Source organism: Falco peregrinus, chromosome 6, assembly GCF_023634155.1.
Source record: "Falco peregrinus isolate bFalPer1 chromosome 6, bFalPer1.pri, whole genome shotgun sequence".
In the NCBI taxonomy this organism is placed as follows: Eukaryota; Metazoa; Chordata; class Aves; order Falconiformes; family Falconidae; genus Falco; species Falco peregrinus.
Genome location: NC_073726.1, coordinates 89,643,247 through 89,664,286, shown reverse-complemented (window position 1 = coordinate 89,664,286; position 21,040 = coordinate 89,643,247). Strand labels below are relative to the sequence as shown.

Genomic DNA, 21,040 nt, shown 5'->3' with positions numbered 1-21,040 from the left:
ACCAGTTCCTAATTAACATCAGTTCTATCCCCACTGTATGCAGTAGCAAGGCAGTTGTGTGAGCAAAGCGGACACAGTGACCACACACACAATCCTGTTGCTTCACATAGATATATGTATGGGTATAGATATACGGTATATACACATTGATTTTTTTTATATATATATAAAATAACACCTTGTTTATAAAGCGACATTTAATTGCCACTGGTTCCCTTCCCGCCCCACAAAAACAATAGTATACAAAATATAAAATATTTTAAATATTTATAAACGCTGCAAGAAAAAAATAGAACTGTACGAAAATATTTTTTTTTTTTCTGAGGTTCCCTCCCTGGCCTGTGGGAAGGGAAAAAGAAGGGGTACACATTTGGCCGGCCTAGTGTGCCTTGAGTCCGTAGTTGTTAAGCGGGTAGGAGTATGCCCTGCCTAATACTATCCGGTCCCGGAGGAGCTTAAATAAGACATAATAATTGCAGAAAAGGATAAGGGCCATGGAGAGGGTATGGTTCCACTTCTCTGAGCGCAGCAGCGAGTAGAGCTGGTAGCAGACCACACTGCCCTCGATGAGAATCAGGAGGTTGAGCAGCCGTAATGGACGGTGAAAAAGGAACTGCAGGGAAACAGTTAAAAAAGACAGATTTCTATAATTTGTTGCAGTGTTAAAGTGGGGAGGGGTACATACATAATGTTGTTGGGCACCACTGTGCTAATGACCATCATGCTGGGCAGAAGAAATGTTTGTACTCCAACCACTGCTAGCATAAGAAACAAGGTGTGTAGGAGTGTCATTTTTCTTGAGAAGGGGAGGATGGGTGAAATAACGTACTGGCCAGCTGACATACTTTAATGTTTCCTTGGAAGACATTGACTAGAACCCTCTTTAAGAATATGCCACTGCCTGATGGGAGAGCTGCATCACTGTAACGAGCACGCGCTGACAAGGCAGCCGTGGCTTCCATCCTGCCCAGACATCACTGTCATCCTGCAACGGGAAAGCCCCTCTGCTGCAAATGGGTATTTTAGCGGCAACAGGCTGTTGCACAGCACTGAACTCTTCCCCACGATCTGCTCTGCTGCAGCTATGTTTGCGCCTCTCCTCCCTCCCACCATCATAAGTCACCAAGCAAGAGAAGAGATACTTGCGTAAAAGCGGGCGTGGGACACATCTGAAGGCACTGCTACGTTATAAGGCCCAACTGCTTTATACAGGCATCGGCTACGTCGCACCAGAACTCCTTGTGGCCATATTGTGTTTTCTGACCAGCTGTGGGGAAACAATGCCAGAGCGTTAGCATCTGTGCTCGCAACTCCCTGGACGTCGGTTCACGGGAATGGACTGCATCTTGAAAAATACCAAAGCCTCTGCCACAGGGATGTCCTAGCTCCCACTGGAAAAGCACAGAGGATCACAAGCCCACCAGATGGACTCTGAGTGATGCAAAGAAATGGCTCCCAGTGCAAGAGCCTAGCCTGCTGCATTGGAGGGGGCCACCCCCTGCCCCTGCGCATGCTACTTCTCCAGTGGCTAAGAGGAATCTCCGTGTTTTTTTCTGGGAAGGAGCCAGCAGAGACCAGAGAAGCTCGGATAGCTCGCTAGAGTAGATGTTTCTGTTTCTAGGGAACAGAAAGACCAGCAGAGTTGCATGGGGAATGGAGAAGTGTCCTCAACAGATAAGTACTGCTGGTGTTTCCTTATTTACTAGAATGTCTTCTCTTGGCCAGGTATGCCAACCTCTCCCCATCCCCACACTCACATATGCTGCGGAGCATTGCTGTAGGAACCATGTTCTAGCTTCTGCCACTTGCCAAGGTGGGCAGCTGATCTGTGAAGCAGGTCACAGTACTTGGGAGGCAGCAGCTGAGTGGTGAGCATGACAAAGGCATTGATCCACACCATGATGAGGTGCTCACACGACCAGCGCATGTCGTAGTACTGGGTGCTCTGCAAAGAGACCAGACAAGAACTTGGCACCACTGTCATAAAACAGAGGAAGGAATGACAAGGGACGTACTGCATGTGCATCCAGCAGACCCACACCACATGTTACAGGCATGCGCTTTTGGACCGGTGGTTTCGGAGGGTTACAGCTTAGGAAACACTCAAGACTCCCTTCTCCTTGACCTGAGGGAGAAAGGGCAGGGGATGATGCTGCAGCTGGTGCCTCTCCTCCTCCAGCAGCAGATACCTAGGGGTTTGCTTGCCACAGAACTGTCCCAGGAGCACCAATTGCACCAAGACTGCTACGTGGATTTGGAGCCCTGCCCACTTCACTACACCAACTGGAGCTCGTTCAAGTTAGAAAAATGACAGATTAAAAATACAACCCTCACAATGACAAAAGGTTCTCGAATTTAGCTTGCCAAGCATCCTAGTTGGCTCTGTTTTCTAGCAGGCTGACCACCAAAGCCTCTGATCCAAGCACTTGAAAGCCAGGATGTTGGATCTGAGACGGGTAACAACAGGTTCCCTTTTCTAGGAAGAACACAGCTATCATCTGCCTAGGACAGGGGGTGGGAGAAGGGGAGTTAGTAAGTGGGGTGATGGGACTAGAGGTGCATCACATTTATGGCAATACCTATCCGCCAACCAGGAGCAGTACTAGTGCACTCCGGATGCAGCCATGCTCCGCTATCCAGGCTGCCAAAGGGGAGACAGAGAAAAGGGGAATTAACCAGGAATCTGGCCTGGCAGCAATTCACACAACATTCAGAAGGAGACGGCGGGCAGGGGTGCGGAGAGAGCCAGAGAAGAACTACCTTCACAAAACACAGTGGCAGGAACGCCACGTAGTAGGCACTGAAGAGGGAGTTGAAGAGAACTTCCTTGATCCTGCGGTTAAAGTCTGCTTTTAGGCACTCCACCTCATTGCGGATGAGATCTGGGGAAAGGGGGCAGCTGTGGGTGGGGATAGACGTAGGATTATTGAACTGTTCTCTCAGGGATTCCCACAGAAGCGAGAGGAAATCTTTGGGTTTGACCAGGCTGCTGACAGCTGAAGCCCCATCATCCACCATCTGGTCCTGTACCAAGTAACCACAGTCTGCAGGCAGGGGCTGTGCTCTGCTGTCCTGGTGGAAGCAGCACAGAGGAACGTAGACACCAAACCTGCAGAGAAAGAAAGCAAAAAAAAGGGCTGAAATGACAGCCATTCCAACACGAAGCAGAGGGCACCTTCTCAACAGATACTGGCCTTTATGAGAGAGACACCACAGAGGAACCCTCATTCCAGAAGTCAGTAGCCAACTCTTCTCCCCCATAAAAGCCCAGAGGCTGCAGCTTCAACAGCTGTGCAGAGAAGCTTCTTTAAATCTCATTTATGGAACCAATGATCCCAGTCTTCAGTCGCAGTAAAGGCCCCTCATGCAAACAGCATGCTGAGGCAATGTGCTTCACCAGCTCAGCACCACCTCCTTGCATCATACCCTGGCCACTCCTACTTCCCCTTTAATCATAAAACGAGGGCACCGATTACAGCCAACAGCTCTGCTTCCCATGGTGGTTCATGCCGCCCCCAAGCAGCTATGCTCCCCGTACACCTATGTATGCAGGTACAAGGTGGTGTCACTCACGGGTAGCCCAGGAAGAGGAGGTTGAGCACTGAATGGCTGCGGAAGAGGTTGACCAAAGTCCAGCAGAGCACCCATCCGCAGAGGGTGAGCAGCACCAGGCGCACCATGTAGTGAATCACTGATGTCGCACCCACCTGAGAGGCCTGCAAATGGGGAGGAAACATTCAGCTGTTCTGCAATGCTAGTGCTAGAACGTGCCTGCGGAGGAGGAGGAGCAGGGAGAGGGAAGGCACAGCTGCCCACTTCCAGATGCAGCAGACTTTCTTACAAAGGTGAATGCCTTTGATTTTATTCGTGACTGATAGAATCTGAAAGATTCAAATAAGCACAAGTTGTAGGGCATGACTAAAATAGGGCCTTTTGAAAAAAAAAAAAAAAAGCAGAGCTGCAAAATAGAAAGTATTTTTGCTCAGGTCCCTTATTGCTCTGATGATAGTCCAGGATAGCCTGAAACACGCTTCCTCTTGCTCTCTCCTATAGAAGGATCAAGTCTCAGCATTTATTTTCCTAAAGAACTGGAATGTCACAGTTCTCAGCTAAGGGAAGAGAAGATGGTGCACCATAGCAATCCCAAAACTAGATTTCCACCGCTCATCTCTACTGGATGTACAGGCTGCAGTCTAGTAAGGAGGCACCACCTTCAAAAGGGCAGCAAGAAAGCTTGTTCCAGTCTCCAGAGGGGAGAAGGCAAGTGAACTATGAAAAGATTCTTAGGGGTTAGAGCCAATAAATGGGACGTGCAAGAACTTGCATGGAAGGTTTCAATGCAGAAATTTCAGTCTATGGGAAGTTTTATGGAGAATGTGAACATAAATGAAAATGGCAGGAATCACAGATGAAAAAAGAACTTCAGAGATCCCATCTGGTCCATCTATTCAACAGGATAGAACTGTTCATTTATTTTATTTTATTTTATTTATTTTTACACTTATCGCTTAGTTGCTTGGCCTGGAGTTGTTAACCATTTCAGTGGACAGACCTTCCATTTTCCTTAAAATGAGCTTCCTCAAACATACATCTGGCCTGGTTCTGCTCTCACAAACAGGGAGAGTCCCAGAATCTGACGTGACACAACCAGAGTCTCAGAGTTATTCAGTAACCAGGACTGGAAAAGCAGTTCTACCAGCTATTCCTATTTCACTTTAGTGTACTCAGACATCCTCCTGCTGACCTTTCCCCTCTTGTCTCCTGTTCATTCATCCAGTCTTGGCTAACCTCCCTATCTGCCTTTCTGCTATCAAACTTGCAGTTCTCTCAGCCATTTCTCTGGCACGAGATAGAGATAGTGACACACCATATTGCACTGGCAGGGATAAAGAAGCAAGTGGGGCCATTTAATCTCCTCATAGCTGCAGAGGCAGCAGAGCTACCCAATACTGCAGGACGCGAATGGGCTCAAGGAGAAAACTCCAAGGCAGATGGGCATCCCCAAAATCTTAGTCCTTCACACCCAGGCTTGTTCTGGGGGAAGAAACCCTCCAGCTATCCAGCTTGCAGAACTTTCTCAGGCCACGGATGGTGATGCTCTGCAATCCGTGCTATGGGCAGGAGAGGGAACAGTGGGAATGTTACCTCAGAGATGAGGGCCCACACCAGCCTCCGCGCCAGCATCACTGTGATGAACGCCGCCAGGTGGTAGTCAATGAGGTGAAAATTCTGAAGGAGGAAAGAAAAACGGTCTTCACCAGGGAAAGGGACTCTGAAACCACCCAGCTGGGGTGGGACTAGAAAGCTGGCTGCTGAGAGTGCATTAGGACCTTGTGTAAGCATTCCCCAAAGCTCTCTTATCCTGGAGGAGGGGTAAACATCAGTAACACAGGAATGTCTCCAGAAGCAAGATCTTCCCCACGTGGAGGTTCTTTACCATGAAGAGATTTCCACTCAAAACAAAACAAACCCACCCTTCAGGCAGGTATTTTGGGGGTCAAAGGGATATCTAGGACCAGGATATCCTACTACGGAGAACAGCTTGCAAGTTCTCCTGGGAAAAGCCACTGAGCAACCAGAGCAAGGGCAGCCAAAATGGAGTCCAGAGTGAGCCCACCAGTTCATTTTAGCTCTTGGTCTCAGAGATGGTCTGTAGCGACCAGTGCTCCCTGTTAATCAAGTTGATCTGAGAAACGTCAACTTCACAGGCCATAAATCTGTATTAGAAGTTTAATGTTGGCTCTGGCAGCATCAAGTCAGATACAGCTCTTGGACCCCTTATGATTTTTCAGTGAAGCCACTGAATGTGTTCGGGCTAGAGCAGCTCGCAGACACTGAATACTGCTGTTTGGGACTTCAGGGACATTTTGGGTAAAAAAGAATTCTTGACATCTGATGGGAACAAACAAATAACTATTAAAACCTTCCAGGTAGGGAGCCTAAAACAGAATGTTTTTTCTTCAAAGCAAGCTGTGTCCAGCATCACGTAGCTGAACTGGAACCTGGTAACTGGAACACCAGCACCGCCTGTCGGTGCAGCTAGCTAAGGAACCGCCCCAGGCTTCCAAGCAGCACGGACACAGCATGAAGTGAAGGACCCCCTCAGAAGCTAGCTTCACTCAGATGAGTTTGCTGACTCAGGTCACTGCCAGGTTGCGCAGCTTATTGGGGCAGGAAGAAGACTGAAACTGAGGAGACTGGGAGCTTTACATAAGCTGAGGATCTGACCCCCTCCCCAACCCCTGGGCTGCTGACCTGCTGTGAGATGCTAATGAAAACTTGCATCATCTCCCTTCTCTCGGCTCCGTTGTTTCCACTGGGAAAGGGCACCCACAGCAGGAGAGAGCAGACTCCTGGAGTCTCAACTCCATTTCAAACCCTAGGGGCTAGCACAAAAAATTTCCACTGAAGGAATCCTGCTGACATCCCTCTCCCACCTTTTACATATTTTCTCCCCTGTAAAAATGGGGGTGACATGGCCCTGACTGATGGGGGTGCATGTGAACTTCCCTTCACGCCCTTAATGTCAAATGCCTTGTGATTCCTGGACTGAAGCAGCATGAAAAGCAGCTGTGTAATGAAAAACCATGAGGGATGGCATTCGCCGGGAACTCACCAGTGAGGTGCAGGAAGCAGGGTGATTGTATGGGTACCACCAGACAGTCTTGTAGATGTTGATGTACTGAATGAAGAGGGCTACCAGTAGGTAGATGAAGAACAGGAATTCAAAGAGAAGGCTCCCATCCAACGGCAGTTCAGGTATCCGACAGTGACGTACAGGCTCCGGAGTAATCAGCGCTGTGATCGGAGGCGCGGAGAGGCTGATGGCACTACCATTCCTGAAGCAGACAGGTATCACTCACTTGGTAAACATTCTACATCATCTCTATCATTTTCCAGGACAGCGAGTGCTTGAGGTTGTGAATTTGGGACTGGGCATTGCTAGAGGAGAGATGGCAGCAGTCTTGCATTCACGTTTCTGGCACAAGACTGGTGGTGAGCTTCATAGGCTTCTTAGCTCAGACAAAACCCTCACCCAGCATTTTCTCTAGACAACAGACCGGTCTGCTAGAGGTGCTGTGATGCGTCCAGCAATATTTCAGTAAACTTGTAGATGGAGGAACAGAGGTACAGAGTGAGGGAGCAACTCCAAGCAAAAATCAATGAGGGACTCTGTGCCAGACCAAGAGCTTAATGTTGGCTCCTGCCACCCATCACTAGGACATTACAGTGGCGCCCAGCCTCCTTCTCCAGTACTGCAAAGTGTCCGTTGTCTTTCTGACCACAGTTCCTCTTGTAAAAAGAGGGGTAACTAAAAACGGAACAGAGGAGTTCAGCCACTTCCTAGAGGCTGCCCTCCCAAGTGTTTTCACCCTTCCTTCTTTCCTAGCCTTCAGAAGAGGCTAGGACAACTAAAAGCTCCAGCAGACTGAACTGATGGAGGAAGTTCAGGCATAAACTATGCTGTGTCTGACTGAAACCAGGATTAAGCGACACTTCCCCAGGACCCTGGGGCACTGACTCCGTGGTCTCAATAGTGACTTTTTCCTCAAGAATCTAAAACTGTGCCATCCATCCATCCGTCCCAGGCAGAGAAATCTTCAAAGGCCAAAGCTAAATGGCTTGGATCTCTCTACTCTGTAAGAATGCACGTATACCAAGTAGATGAGGGCCTCAACATGCAGCAAATAACTTCTCTAGTCTGCTAACTCCTGTGTGAACAGAAGTAATGCTGGGCCCTTTTAGTCTTTATGTGAAATGTGGAGATCTGTATGTCACCACGTGTTCCTTTTTCAGCCCCCAGCTTCCCCAGAAAACAGGGATGAGCTTTGACAACTGTGAGGATTAGTTTCATCTGCAGCCAGCAGGGCTTAAGCAGAATATAGGCATCCTCCTGCCCTGCCCTTCTACCACGCAGGAGGGGGACTCACAGCTGAGCTCTGACATGTCACACTAACTCCCTGTGGCACTGCAGGCAAGCGAACAAGAGACAAGGACTCATCATTTGCTAGGACTCACTGCTCTGGGAACTGCTGCAGAGAAAGACAAACGGAGCACTGTGCAATTTCCATCCCTGGCTGTTGTGGCGGCGGTGAAGGGTGGCTAAGACCACTTCCACAGTCCTCCCCATGGGGCTGATCTTAACGCATGAAGCCAAGAGAGGGGCCGCAGAGGTAAGCATGCGCCACAGCAGAGCTGAGAAGAGAAGCTGGAAGAGGTTTGTCATGCAGGGCATGTTCCCCCTGGCATGGGCCATCTCTTAATACTACAGCAGAGGGCTCGAGGTTCCCATCTCCCAGTTCCTTGCTTTAACCACAAAGCTGCACTCCTGCCCGGAGTTCAGAGTGGATCAAGGCTCCCAGCTTTCAGCGCTATCCCAGCCACGGGTGTCTCAACAAACCTGCTGTTGTCCTTACCTGTTTCTCAAACCGGTACCGTTTCCGCAGCTCCCACCAACCAGCGTCTGGAGAGAAGGCAAAGCTGAACGGCTTAGCTGCTGCCGGCTGGGTCCCCTCCTTCCACCGGGCATGACCAGGAACCAATCCACTTCCAGTGCCTCCAGCAGGCTGTGCCCCAAGATGCAGAAAATGATCCCGAAGCCTTCCCAGGTCTGCAAAGGAGGCAGGAACATCACTTAAGCTGCAAACTGCTGGTCACCTAGTTCACACCCCAGCCAAGTAAGTTCATGCAAAAGGAAGCCACTCTCATACACTCTGAGCCCTGTGGGACACCCATCACCACCCTAAAACACTGTGCCATTTCAATGACACCGGATCAGTGTCTGCTTGCATACACAGCACAGACACCACTGACACTGTGTCTTTAAAAAGTTGCTGTTTAAATTAGCCATCAGTGACTGCTACCACTTCCTGTTGGCTGGAAAGTGCCACCGAGCATCTCCAGTGCTGGAGACCACAAAACTGTGTGCCTCATTTCAAAAGCAAGCCTGGGAAAAGCCCCCTCCCTGTTCTGCTGCAAGAAGCTACTAGAGATTCGCAGGGTTTTTTAACCACCCAACACATCACTTGACAGGGTCTGATGCTGGTAGGTTATTTGGACCTGCCTCTGCCAGAGCTCTGAACAGACAGACTGGTCTCCATGAAGTTAATTGCATGGTTCAGCTCCCTTCCCGTGCCAAGAAATCCCAACTGACACGACAGCAGGAGGTACATTTTAAAGTGGTTCTAGTTAGCAGAGTAGTGCTGCAAAACACACATGCTGGGGCACATCCAAAGAGCAACAAAGCTGGAGAAGGGTCCAGAGAACAAGTCCTATGAGGAGCAGCTGAGGGAACTGGGGGTGTTCAGCCTGGACAAAAGGAGGCTCCAGGGAGACCTTACTGCTCTCTACAACTACCTGAAAGGAGGCTGTCTCTTCTGCCAAGTAACAAGCAACAGGACAAAAGGAAATGGCCTCAGGTGGTGCCAGGGGAGGTTTAGATTGGGTATTAGGAAAAAATTTTTCACTGAAAGGGACGGGAACAGCCTGCCCAGGGAAGTGGTTGAGTCACCATCCCTGGAGGTATTCAAAAGACTGTAGACGTGGCGCTTCGGGACATGGTGTAGTGGTGGACTTGGCAGTGCAAGATTTACAGTCGGACTCGATGATCTTAAAGGTCTTTTCCAACCTAAATGATTCTATGTACACAAGTACTTCAAAGGCACATATAAGCAATCACGTATCCCAGCCCTCAAAAATATTAATAATAATTAAAATCTGAATCTATAAATATTTCTTTATTTTAAATGACACATTTTAAACCAATCAGCTCCTTAAAATGACCTACTATGAGACAGGCTGGGCAACTCAGAGTATCAGTAACAAAGGTAGATTCTCTGGCACAGACTTTTATCACTCCCCATATGATTTTGCTTTTCTTTCACTGGTCTCCCACATAACACTGCAAGGATTCGGCAGTCAGGTACGTTTCTGATGGCTAGCAGACACAAAAGAGCAAGGTGTTGAGTTGGAGTGTGAATCTGGAAGTCATTCCAAGCGCACATGCTGTACAGAACCAAGACAGTGAGAGGGCATCTTGCTACAAGGACTCTGGTGTATCTGCATGTCTGGAGACTAATCAGATGCCTTTTCAGCAAAATACCATAGCCAAAACCAACCCAGGGTCCAAAAAACACCTCCACCTTCTGGGAAACTCTGGATCTAGCTTTGAAATTTACAGATGGAACCTATTGTCTATTTACAATTCAGTTATCACCTCCTTTAAAATCCTGAGAAATCACAGCTGGTAGAAATGCCAGGAAGTTTGTTCATGAGTCACATCACTGTCACCATGAACACAGCATGCAGAACTATTCTAAAAAAACCCTCAAAGAATCATCCTTTGTATTAAAATTTCCCATCCTTCATCTATATTCCAATAACCAACTCTCAAAATTTCAACAAAAATCAGGATGCTTCAAAAGGGAAATGCTCTCTACATACCCACATGAAGGTCACTAGCACAAAAAAGAAAAAAAAAGTAAAGCAGAGATCCTGGAGAGTAAAAAAAGGGAAGGGAAGGGGGAAAAAAAAAAAAAAAAAAAAAAAGAGTTGTGAAATTGCATGAAAGGAGAGAGCAAACACTGGGCAATTTGGGCTTGGAGGCAAATAATGTGCTTTGGCAGACTTCAAAATTCTCATTATAATTCTAACACCACCACAACAGAAAACTGAAGCCTTCCTTACCTTTCTAGTCAAGGCTCTAAAGCTTTCAGAGAACTTTCTCTGGGATGTTCTAGAGTTTTATTTGGGAATATTTATATTTCAAGAATTAAACAGAAGAAAATTCTCCTGAATGCACAAGATGAGCAGGGGCAGCAACAGACAATGCAGAATTCACTTAGGGCATCCAGACACTTCACATAAGCAGCTAAGGTGAAAAAAAATATGAGAAAAACCTCTAAAAGGAGCAACTTTGAAAGCTATTTTAAGCCAAATTAAACTATTACAGGGACTGTGGAAGCTAAAACAATTGTTCTGATTCAACCTACAGGATGTTTGTGATAACGGATGCAATATGTTGGTGGTCTAATTAGCAGTATTAACAGTGGAAGGTACTTTATGCCACAGTCAGTAATTCATGTAAATAATTTAACAGCTTTCATTAGTATTATCCCATTAGTATGCTTCGCATGCTCGCTAATATAGACACTTGGACACTGAGTAATTGCATTTCCACCCTCTGGTTTTGCAAACCAGTAAAATGCAGGTTTCTACCAGTACAAAAGAATGCCTGTGGAAAGCAGCCCTCCTTAATGTCAGCGCACCATATTTTAAACGCACTTGAATAAGCCCTTTCACAGCGATCCATGAATGTATAGACCGGGCAGTTCCTCAAGCCAAAAGCTTTAAATAAAACTTTATGTCACTGGAGTCTGATCAAATTAGGCAGGTGTCTGTTAGAGCAAAATCTGCCTAAGAACCCTTCCTTTTTTGTTGTTGTTTGCTTTTGTTTTATAAAACTAGCCACGCAAAACTGAAGCTCCCCCGATAAAGTTAAACAAAGCAGTGAGATTACAGATCAGTTTGACTAAGTCTGCTTTTTTTGGCTTTGAACCAATCAACAGCCCTCCTTTTTGAGACAGACAGACACGGGAAAAAGCTTTTTTATAGTTTTCAATTAATAAAGGCATGACTCAACTGTGAAAAATATGCTAACAAGAAAAAAAAGTGCCCATGACCCTTCACTCCAACAGGTAAGATTCCTGTGTGCATCCAAGTCATATTAAGTATTAATAACGAGCCCACGGAGCGAGCTGGGAGTCTACCAGGCTCCTTTCTCTATTTGCAGAGTCCCCACCCCATCGGCAATCTTATTTTATACAGAGTCACAGGCACAGAAAGTGAGTAATGGAAGATAAAAGCTTTTCCTGACAAGACTCTTCAGTCCATTAATGTGAGTCCACATTGTTATTCCCAGTTCACCTGTATTTTCCATCAAAAATAAGTCACATATTTGTATTCCCTTCATCCTCAACATCCCCAAAACAGAAACCGCCTGGCTTCCAAGATCTCCTCTCTCAGGCAGACGCGGGCATCGTAAAAACACGCAAGGGAATGGATATGGGTACAGACAGCTCTTGGGTGCTAGAGAGGGACCACACTCTTCCTCTGGGACAGAGACAAAACCTTCAGCTTTACAGCCTACATGGTCACAAAAAGATCCAGGACTGTAAGGGATCAGACCTTCTGATTTCCAATTCTTGCTTTTAGGACTTCAGAAAGCATTTGGTATTTTGTTTCTCTGCACCAACACTCCTCCTCCCTATCAGCTCCCCAGCTCTCCTGACTGAGGCAGGACCAAGCCGGCAAGAACCACAGCTGTGAGCAAGGCTTTAGTGATGGGCAGCTAAGCAGCCAAACCATCCGCCAGCTGAGAGGTGAAGCAGCATGCAGCCCTGTCCTGCTCCCCAGGGACCATCGCTCAGAATCATGTTCCTGCATCAGCAGCTGCCCAAACAACTCTCAGAAGAGACAAACCAGGACAGTCAGTGACTCATCAGAATGAAAAGTCTGCCTGGTTCCCCATCTCTTTGCTGGAAATGCTACAATGCTCAGCCAGTTATTTTGATGGCATTACAGTTTTGTTTTTTTTTATTTGGAGAAAACTCCGAGCCTCCAGTCCTCTTGGGAAGCTCACTGCACTGAGGCATGAGAACTCTGAGAGCTTGGAAAACATTCAAGAGGCTCTCCTTCGCTCCACAAGTCCTACAACCGGCTACTCTTAAGAGCAGAAAGGGAAATGTGGCCATCCCCACTTGCAGCAACATGGGCTGAGAAGACCACAAGTCTCTCACTGCAACTCTACATCTTGATCAAAGCAGCCGCCTTCCTGCTGAGTAAGCATGCGACGTCTTGGGGTGAAGCAACACGCCTCTGTGGCCATTAGCAAAGGAGTTCTGCCTGCCTCCTCCTCAGCAACACAAAAGCTCTCAGCATCGTCTGGCTTGCTAGCAAGACTTTCCATTCGAGGTGACTGTGCTTTATGGCTACGCAGGATGGAAACACACCTGCCACCCCCGTGACACAACTGCAAAGCGCTGACATGAAGCACAGGGTACTACCAGCGCTGAGAAAACACCATCGACATTTCCAGCCCCTCTGGGTACTAGTGGTAACACCCCGAACCATCGCTAGCATCAAGCGTGGGACAAAAGGATGAAGGAACTGGGAATGGCGCAGGGAAAATGCAAGCCAAGGAGCACGGAAGCAGCAGTGCCAGAAGCAGTCCCGCAGCGCCACGGGAAACCACACTGCCCATCTCCAGAGCGCTCCTACATCCAGGCATCTGGGAATTCCTCCTCCCACTGCAGCAGCAACCTGTCCCCCTGCTGTCAGGAGCGTTGGCTTCTAGGTCATCTTCCTTCAAAAAGGAACATATATCCTGGAACTGGACTGTCTGGATAAGCTCCAAGGCACGAGCTCCCAGACCACAAAGGCCAGGGTCCATTTAAGACCTGGACAGTTTCCCCTGGCCTGAGTGAAAGGTTCTGTCCCCAGGGCTGCCAGGGCACAGCAAGCACCTGCACAGCATCTGTTACCACCCCACAGGTGACAACAACTCACTGTGTCCCAGACAGTGGTTTATTTATAAAACTTTGTTTGCAAGGCTGCGAAAGACAGTTACTAGCCCCTGGTGAAATCGTTTCTGTAAGGATGGGAGGAGGAAAAGAGTAGGATTCTCTAACCTTTAGAAATAAATATATGCTGTAGCAGTTGAGACTTTCAGCTGGCAGACAAACAGCTCTTTCTCCTCTTCCTCCCTCCGTCCCCCATCAGTCTCTGAAAGCGAAACAAGCTATGTAAAAAGGTCTCTCGGTTACTAATGTCCTCACTTCAAGCCACTGTAGCTGGTCAACCTAATCTCAAACTCTTATTTCTCCAGCAGTCCTAATCATAATTCACAAATTATCAGCAAATCCACCTTATAGTCAAGTTTTCTTTTCAACTGCTGTGACTCCCAGTTACTTATGGGAGTAAGTAATGGCTTATTTTTTTTTTTCCTTTTAGTGTGAGACCTATTTATTTATTTAAGTAAAAACATTTGGACAGCTGGAAAAACTGAACCACAAAGCTGGTAACCCATTCACCCGACATCATCATCATCATCATCATAATATGTATAAAAAAAAAACCACAATCCAAAACATCAAGAAGAGAGCCTAGAAAAGCGATGGCTGCACCCGTGCCTGGGTGATAAGGCCACCTTATCAGCACCCTCACATCTGCCACACTGAGAGCCGACAAGCTGCAGAAGTTCTGTGGAAGCCCTGACTTGGCTGGGGAATCAAAAGAGCGTTTAGTTGTTGCGAGGGAGGAAACAACCAACAGGTTATCAGCTGGAAAGCTAAATATTTGGCTTGCACAGAGCTCCCCCAGCACTAAAGTCAACACAACCTTTCAACTCAGGCTGGCTCCACAGGCGCACACCTGCCACCTGGCCCAGCACTTGGCCCCAGCCCCGCGCCGGCAGGCAAAGCTGCTTAGGAGGGAGGTCTCCCAAGTCAGCACATTTTCCAAGTCCTCATGCCGTACGGAGCGACAGATCAAGAAGGAGATTCAGCATGGAGAGAGCCAGAAACCCCCCTGAAGCACAGCCCAGGGTCAGGCGAAAAGGCCAAGAGCCAGGTGGTGAATCACCACTGTCAGGTGATGCACCAGCGAGATTAATTTTTGCTCAGTGACTAAGAACCAAGAACCTCCTCTGTAATAACGAAACCAACCCAGGAACACCAGCTCAGCGTAGGCTTTTCTGCTACAGCACAGCTCCGGCTGAAGAGGCTCCATCTATCAGTCCTTGACACACATGCCAAATCAAAGGGTGAAAGTAGCAAGAAACAGGCAAGAATTCAGGAACGGCATCTACATCCTATGACTCGGGCATCTTCAGTGAGGAAGGCTAAAACTAAGCAGACAGATAAGTGGGGAAAATAAAAGTTCTAGCTAAAGACAAGGTGAAGGCAGCACTTGCCATCTGTAGCTGCCACAGTACTTCAAATACCCACAGACAAAAATGGGAGCAGGAGAGAGAACTTTTCCAGGAAAAGCCTCTCCGGGTTGAAGTGCAATAAGCTCAACTCAGCTCATTTTGCAGATGTGCTCTTTAAAGACGGGGCACAGACTTAAGTTCTTAATATCAAGAAGATTATCCAATAGACTGAAAAAGTAATTTTTAAAAATGGAGAGGGATTTCCAAACCAAATCCTACACATTCCTTAAAAATCCCCTCAAAGACCTTACTTCAGGGGGTGCGACAAAGAGATTTCCAGAGGTATGCAGGCGATGTGGTCCTCTTCAGAACACAGATGAGTTCAAGTCTTTGTGAATTGGAGGAAAGAAAATACACATACTAAGCGCTCTTAATGAACCTCTGGCGACTACAAGAACAAAGGCACAATTCCTGGACTACTAAATAATACCACATAACCATGTAATTACCTTTGCAACTAACTGCTGCGGGAGGTCAGAACAAACAGCTTAATAAGACTTTAATGAATGACTACAATAATTTTATGAATGAATTGAAATTATGTTTAAAAAAAAAAGATTAAAAAAAACCCAACCCACAACGTAAGATCCTCAGGGCTCAGCAGCTACAAGTGGCCGACACTCTCCCCCAAGACAACAGCGTCGCACAGTTTGCAATACAGTAACATTTTCTTTGGCTTCTTCCGATGTATACAGCGACACTCACAGCCCAATACTGGATCTGGGAATAAAGAAAGCATTGGCTGGTCCTCGTGTGAGAACAAGACAGAGGTGCAAAGCTGAGCTTTTCCAGCAGCAGAGGGAAATGCAGGCCTGACCAGCTGGGTCATGCTCTATTTTGGTCCTACAGTTCCCATCCTGCTAAATCGTGTGGGGAAAGGGACAGCGAGTCTGGCCTCATCCAGAGCAAGAGGCTCCAACTAAAGAGCTGGTGGGAATTACCAAGCTTGACATCCAGTTCTCAAAGATGACCTCCGCTGTTGTTTGAAAGCTCGGGAGAGTTTCAGCTCCAGATCCAAACCAGGATTTGGGTATGTCACAACACAAAGTTTTAAGCTCCAACTCCACCTGTTCTGTTTAGAAGGGGCCTGTGGTTGGGAAGTAACACTCCATCACTAGGACAATGTGCATCAGCAGACACAACACTGGCAAAGCTACCGAAGCTGGCTGTTCAAACAGTTTGTCAACGTGCACTGCCAAGAACGTCTTGCACCAAAGCCCTTCAGTAAACACTGCGCACAGGCACGGCACTGCTAAAACACAGCCACTGATCGCCCTCCGTTACACCGTGCCGTGCGACTGCGAAAGGAAGGGAATTTTGGCTATGGCCACTGAAATTTTCTTTTCCAACTTATCAGGACAAATGCACAGCAAAATAGATCACTGCTGAGAGCAGCTGCGAGGTAGAAAAGATGCTCTTGCCTTAAGAGCCCATCTTGTAATTTTCAACCAAGCAAGCCACCAAAACACGTGTTCTGCTCCCAACTCCGAATACATACACATGCTCTAATGGCCTGAGTACAGGTCTGCAAGCCAGGAACTCTCGGGTTTTTTTAATCTCTCTTCAACTGACTTCCAGGGAAGTTTGTTACTGATTTTTCTGATTTAGACCTCAATTTCCTTATCCCAAACAGGATAAACTGTTTGGCAAGTGTTTCTCTTGCCAGGGGTCTCTGTACATAGTATTGAATATTTTTTACAGTATTATTTTAGTGTTTTAGAGACTGCAATTATTTTAGTGCTTTTAAAACAAACAGAAGCAGCTTTCCCGCTGTTTTTGTTCCTCTGCCAATCCCTACGGTTAATTTAATGGAGATCAGCCATGATGAAAAATCATGGGGAGTCACTAGGTGTTTTCTGTTTTGTCCTCACATAGCTAAAAATAAGGCAGGCATCTGCCATCTGTAGCAATGAGTTTGAAAGCATGGAGTAGAACACAAGGAAGAAACACTTACTCAAGCCTTACCCCCAGGTCATTGCGCTGGGATTCGTATCGGAAGGTATCGGTGCGACTGTGATTTGCATACCCCTGACACCATGGAAAAGCAGAATTATTGCAGGGGACTCTAAATAAATTGTAATTTGCACAAACCATAAATTTGCATTAAAATATAAAACACATAGGAGAATACATCAATTCCCCTCTACTTGCCTCTTAAATAAGAGGTACAGGTAATCTGCAAGTTCCCCCGCGCAAAACGGTACGAGTCCTCAATTCAACTTGCATTATTCTGGCAGGTGGCACTCAGAACTTCACACCACCATTTACAGAGCAACTAATCTAGCAGGTCAGGAAAATGCAGTAGGATACGTTAATCCCTGGTATAATTAATTATACCAAGACTAATTTAGCTGTCCAAACCTGCATACACGCTCCCTTATAAGCATGTCTGGGCCACACCGAGAATTTTGCTTTAACCCAACCATTTCAAACCCCCAGCATACATGGCTGCCGTTGCACCACGTTAGCCATCATGGCTTTTCTGACTCGCTTGCATAATACTCACTCCCATCTGAAGACTCCGTTTGCAACACGTTCAGCCCAAAAAGTTAAAAAAAAAAAAAACAACTTAGAAATGACTCTCCACTGACTACACCCCACAAAGAATGGCAGGAAGTCTTTCAGGAGAATTTGTGATAGCTCATGAGTGATTTGGCCAAGTCATACAGCTAACAGAGATTTACCTCCAATTTTTAAAAATCCACCCTCTAAAAGCTGTACCGCTTATCCAATTGTGGTACGGTTAGAAATAAATGAACAAAAGTTCCCATCAGCACAAAAGACCTGCTGCAGTGAGGTGAACAAAGAGGAGAGAGCTAACTTCATGGCACCGTCCAATACCAGGGCAGGCCAAACTGCAGCCAGAGAGCGGATTAAGGAGATGGCAGAGGAGAAGGGATCACTGAAGGAAGAGGAACGTGGATGTCGCAATTTCCTCTCTTCCTTATGGTTTCTTGTGCATGCATAGGTTAGCACCGCAGTACGGTCAAACTGCATCAGTTCTCCAACTGGGTGGCAGTGCAAGAAGGAAAATCGGGCCTCAAAAAGGAAAATACGTATAACAGAATATCACACTGCAAAATGAACTATGACGGAGCAGGTAATACTGAAGCCTAAAGATCCCAAGCATTTAAGCAGATTCTGCAAGCCAAATTCAACCCTCCTCTGTATTTCTCAGTCCATAAACAACGCAGGACATAAAATTTCACAATGGACAAACAAAAGAATGGTCGGAAATCAGTAATACTTTAAAGAATAAATGTTCTAATAGTAGACAAATTCATCCAAACCTCCAACTGATTTTCAACAGTGCTAAAAACCACATACATCTTCCTATTGATAAAATATCTCTTCTTTAAATCCAGAGCATGCATCCAGCCCCTCCAACTCAAGAGTTTTACATCCATAAACTAAAACTAAACCACACATTTGTAACTGCCAGAAGAAAACTTCTTTCCAGGATTTCATGATACTGAGGCACAGGGGGAGCACAGAGACTGAGAGGTAGGACCGTCTCAGAATCAGTACTATCTTGTTGCTTTGCACCACATCCACCTTTAGGAGCTGGAACTCTACAGAGTCAGACCGAGTGACCCGACTGGCTTCTGAACTGTATGCTCATGGACATTGGAAGTCACCTTAACACACATTTGTAGCATATATATTCTTGCTGTATTCTCAAACATCCAAATTTGATGCCTGCAGAAGAAAAAAAATGTTAGTTTTTTATCCAGATAGCCAGGCTCCAGTTGCCCAAATTAACTTGCAATGCAGACACTTGCAGAGAAAGATTTATGTTCAGTGCTGCTCAATGTGAAAAAGAGCAGAAAGGTGTGGGGTTTCACCCCCCCCTTCAAATACTACATACATAGATTCTGTCTCTAAAATTTCAGACCAAAAAGCAGTGTCTGAAGAAAGCATAGACAAAAAAGTGATTAGGCCTGTCTGCTTTTGAGTAATACATAACAACATAACTGTATTGGCGATGTTACATCAGCACAAATATTGCTCATACAGGCAGGCTGCTATGATGAGAATAGCTTTATCTCCTTAGCTACAACAGGATGCCATTAGCGTCTCTGTAAAAAGAATAATTCAGCAAGGTGCTAACCTGTACATTACAAGAAGTTTTCAAAAGAATTTACCTTCTTACAAGCAGAATAAAAATGTACTCTGCAAAAGTAGGAAGCGAAATGTTTATCCCCATTTTACAGTCAGAAAGACTTTTAAAAAAATAAAGTAAAAAATAAAAATGAAACGCCTACCTTTTTGAAATTATCGATGATTTCAGATGCTCAGGTTGAGACAATACAGATACCCCCATCAGCAGGAGTGTGGACAGCCAGACCTTCTGAAAATCAGGTCTCAAATGCCTGCAAGTCACTAGGTCAGCCACGAGATAGCCAAGGAGACACGCAGATATTCCACAGTCTTGAGATGAGGAGTGTGCATCACGGTGGGCACAGGTAACTGTGTCACTGATACTACCTGAGCTCTTCTGTCATTTCAAATAAGTGAAACCTGGACAGCATTCCCACCCTCCGTGCTGGTTTGCGCTGCAAAACCCAAGTCAGAGATGCTCAAGAACAGAAACAAGAAGCAGCTGCATCTACACCTGAAGAACTTCCAGTCCGACAAGGGACTACAAGGCATGTGAAGTTTCAGCACAACTCCCAGAGAGGTCAGCATTGCCTGGCTACCACCTCCGCGCCAGCGGGCCCAGGATTTATCAGCAAAGCATCATCCGATCGCGATACCCAGCGCCTCGAGGAGCGGCTGGAAGGAGAAATGGGTGTGAGAAACAAAGCCACTGCCACCCCAGGAGTGCCAGGAGGTGAGCAAAGGGGCAGGCTCCGGGTTACAGGGCTGGTGCCCTGCTCTGCAGTCAGCACCCTGTGAAACTGGAGCCAAGCCATTCCAGTCCTGTCCCTGTACTGCTGCATCCCCCTCAGAAAACATCCTCTGAGCACAGTGAGTTAACAGACCTGAGTCGGTTACAAAAGTGACGACGCGTCATGTCCAAGAACTTTGTGACCGACCACTTTGTGACACAGACATCTCCTTCCTTCACTTACAGCCCCAAAAGATGCCAGTGACACGAGGGGCCTGTTACAAGGGAAAAGCATGCATGAGAGTGACCATCAACTGCAAAGCTGCTTCTTTTCCACTGCACGGTCATGTCAGAATGATGCTGGAGTAGCGAAGGAGCTACCTCACGTAATACGGAAAATTATCGGCCTGTGCTGCCCTGCGTAAGGCAGGGTGAGCGATACACTGCTTTTTAGTGGTACAAGAGGGAACAGCGACGTGCGCCCACATCCATTCTGGAAACCGTACCTGGTGGTGGGTGAGGTGTGCCCGGAGTTACAGAGCATTGCCTCATCTTCCACAGGCCGGTGGAAGGACGTTGTAGGACTGGTTACCGCGTTTGAAAACCTCAAAGCGAACCCACCCGTGTCCCCAGCCCGACCTGCTCGCGTTTAACCCTCAGCCTTCCCCGCACGGAGGGCTCCGGGCAGCGCGCGGGGGCCCTGCGCCGCCCTGGCACACGGGGACACCGAAAGCGAGAAGCCGGGGAGCAGGTGCCGTAACGCACCGGCAGGACCGACGCAAAGCCCAGGAGCCAGCACACACACGCACACAGACACACAGAGCTGCGGGGGCCCGGCCCGGCCCGGCTGCGCCCCTCGCCCCCCCGGGCCCCCGCGGGGGCCGGTACTCACACATCCACGCGCGGGCGGCGGCGCGGCTCGGACATCAGCCGGCAGCGGGGTCCCCGGCCCGGCGGCGAGCCCCGGCCCCCGCAGCCCCCCGGCCCGCCGGCGGGGGGCGAGGCTGCGGCGGCGGGTGCCCGCGGAGCGCGGCTCGTCCCGCCGGGCAGACCCCCGGCCCGGCGCCCCGCGGCGCGGCAGGAGGCAGAGCGGGCGGCCGCGGCGGGAGGGGAAGGGCCGGGAAGAGGCGGCTGGCCCAGCCTCGGCGCCCCGGCGCGGCCCTGCACACCGCCGGCTGCCGCCGCCGCAGCTGCCCGGGAGACGTGGCAGTGAGGGCTGA

General features: G+C 47.8%; 1 protein-coding gene across 4 annotated transcripts; it reads right to left on the bottom strand.

Annotated features, from left to right (window-relative positions):
• Positions 1-92: 92 nt before the first annotated feature.
• TMEM39A (transmembrane protein 39A) lies at positions 93-21,040 on the bottom strand. 4 transcript variants are annotated; one of them, XM_055808185.1, is made up of 9 exons: positions 20,713-21,040; positions 8,418-8,611; positions 6,617-6,839; positions 5,146-5,229; positions 3,574-3,716; positions 2,761-3,109; positions 1,758-1,945; positions 1,147-1,267; positions 93-613 (listed from the first exon to the last, which is right to left on the bottom strand). In XM_055808185.1, exons 2-9 carry the CDS (start codon positions 8,528-8,530, stop codon positions 380-382), a joined length of 1,455 nt encoding a protein of 484 aa, XP_055664160.1. In that variant the 5' UTR covers positions 8,531-8,611; positions 20,713-21,040; the 3' UTR covers positions 93-379. The 4 variants fall into 4 exon arrangements, with proteins under 4 accessions (XP_055664160.1, XP_055664159.1, XP_027633644.1 ...); XM_055808184.1 differs by lacking the exon at positions 20,713-21,040 and adding an exon at positions 15,931-16,041; XM_027777843.2 differs by lacking the exon at positions 20,713-21,040 and adding an exon at positions 9,808-13,957.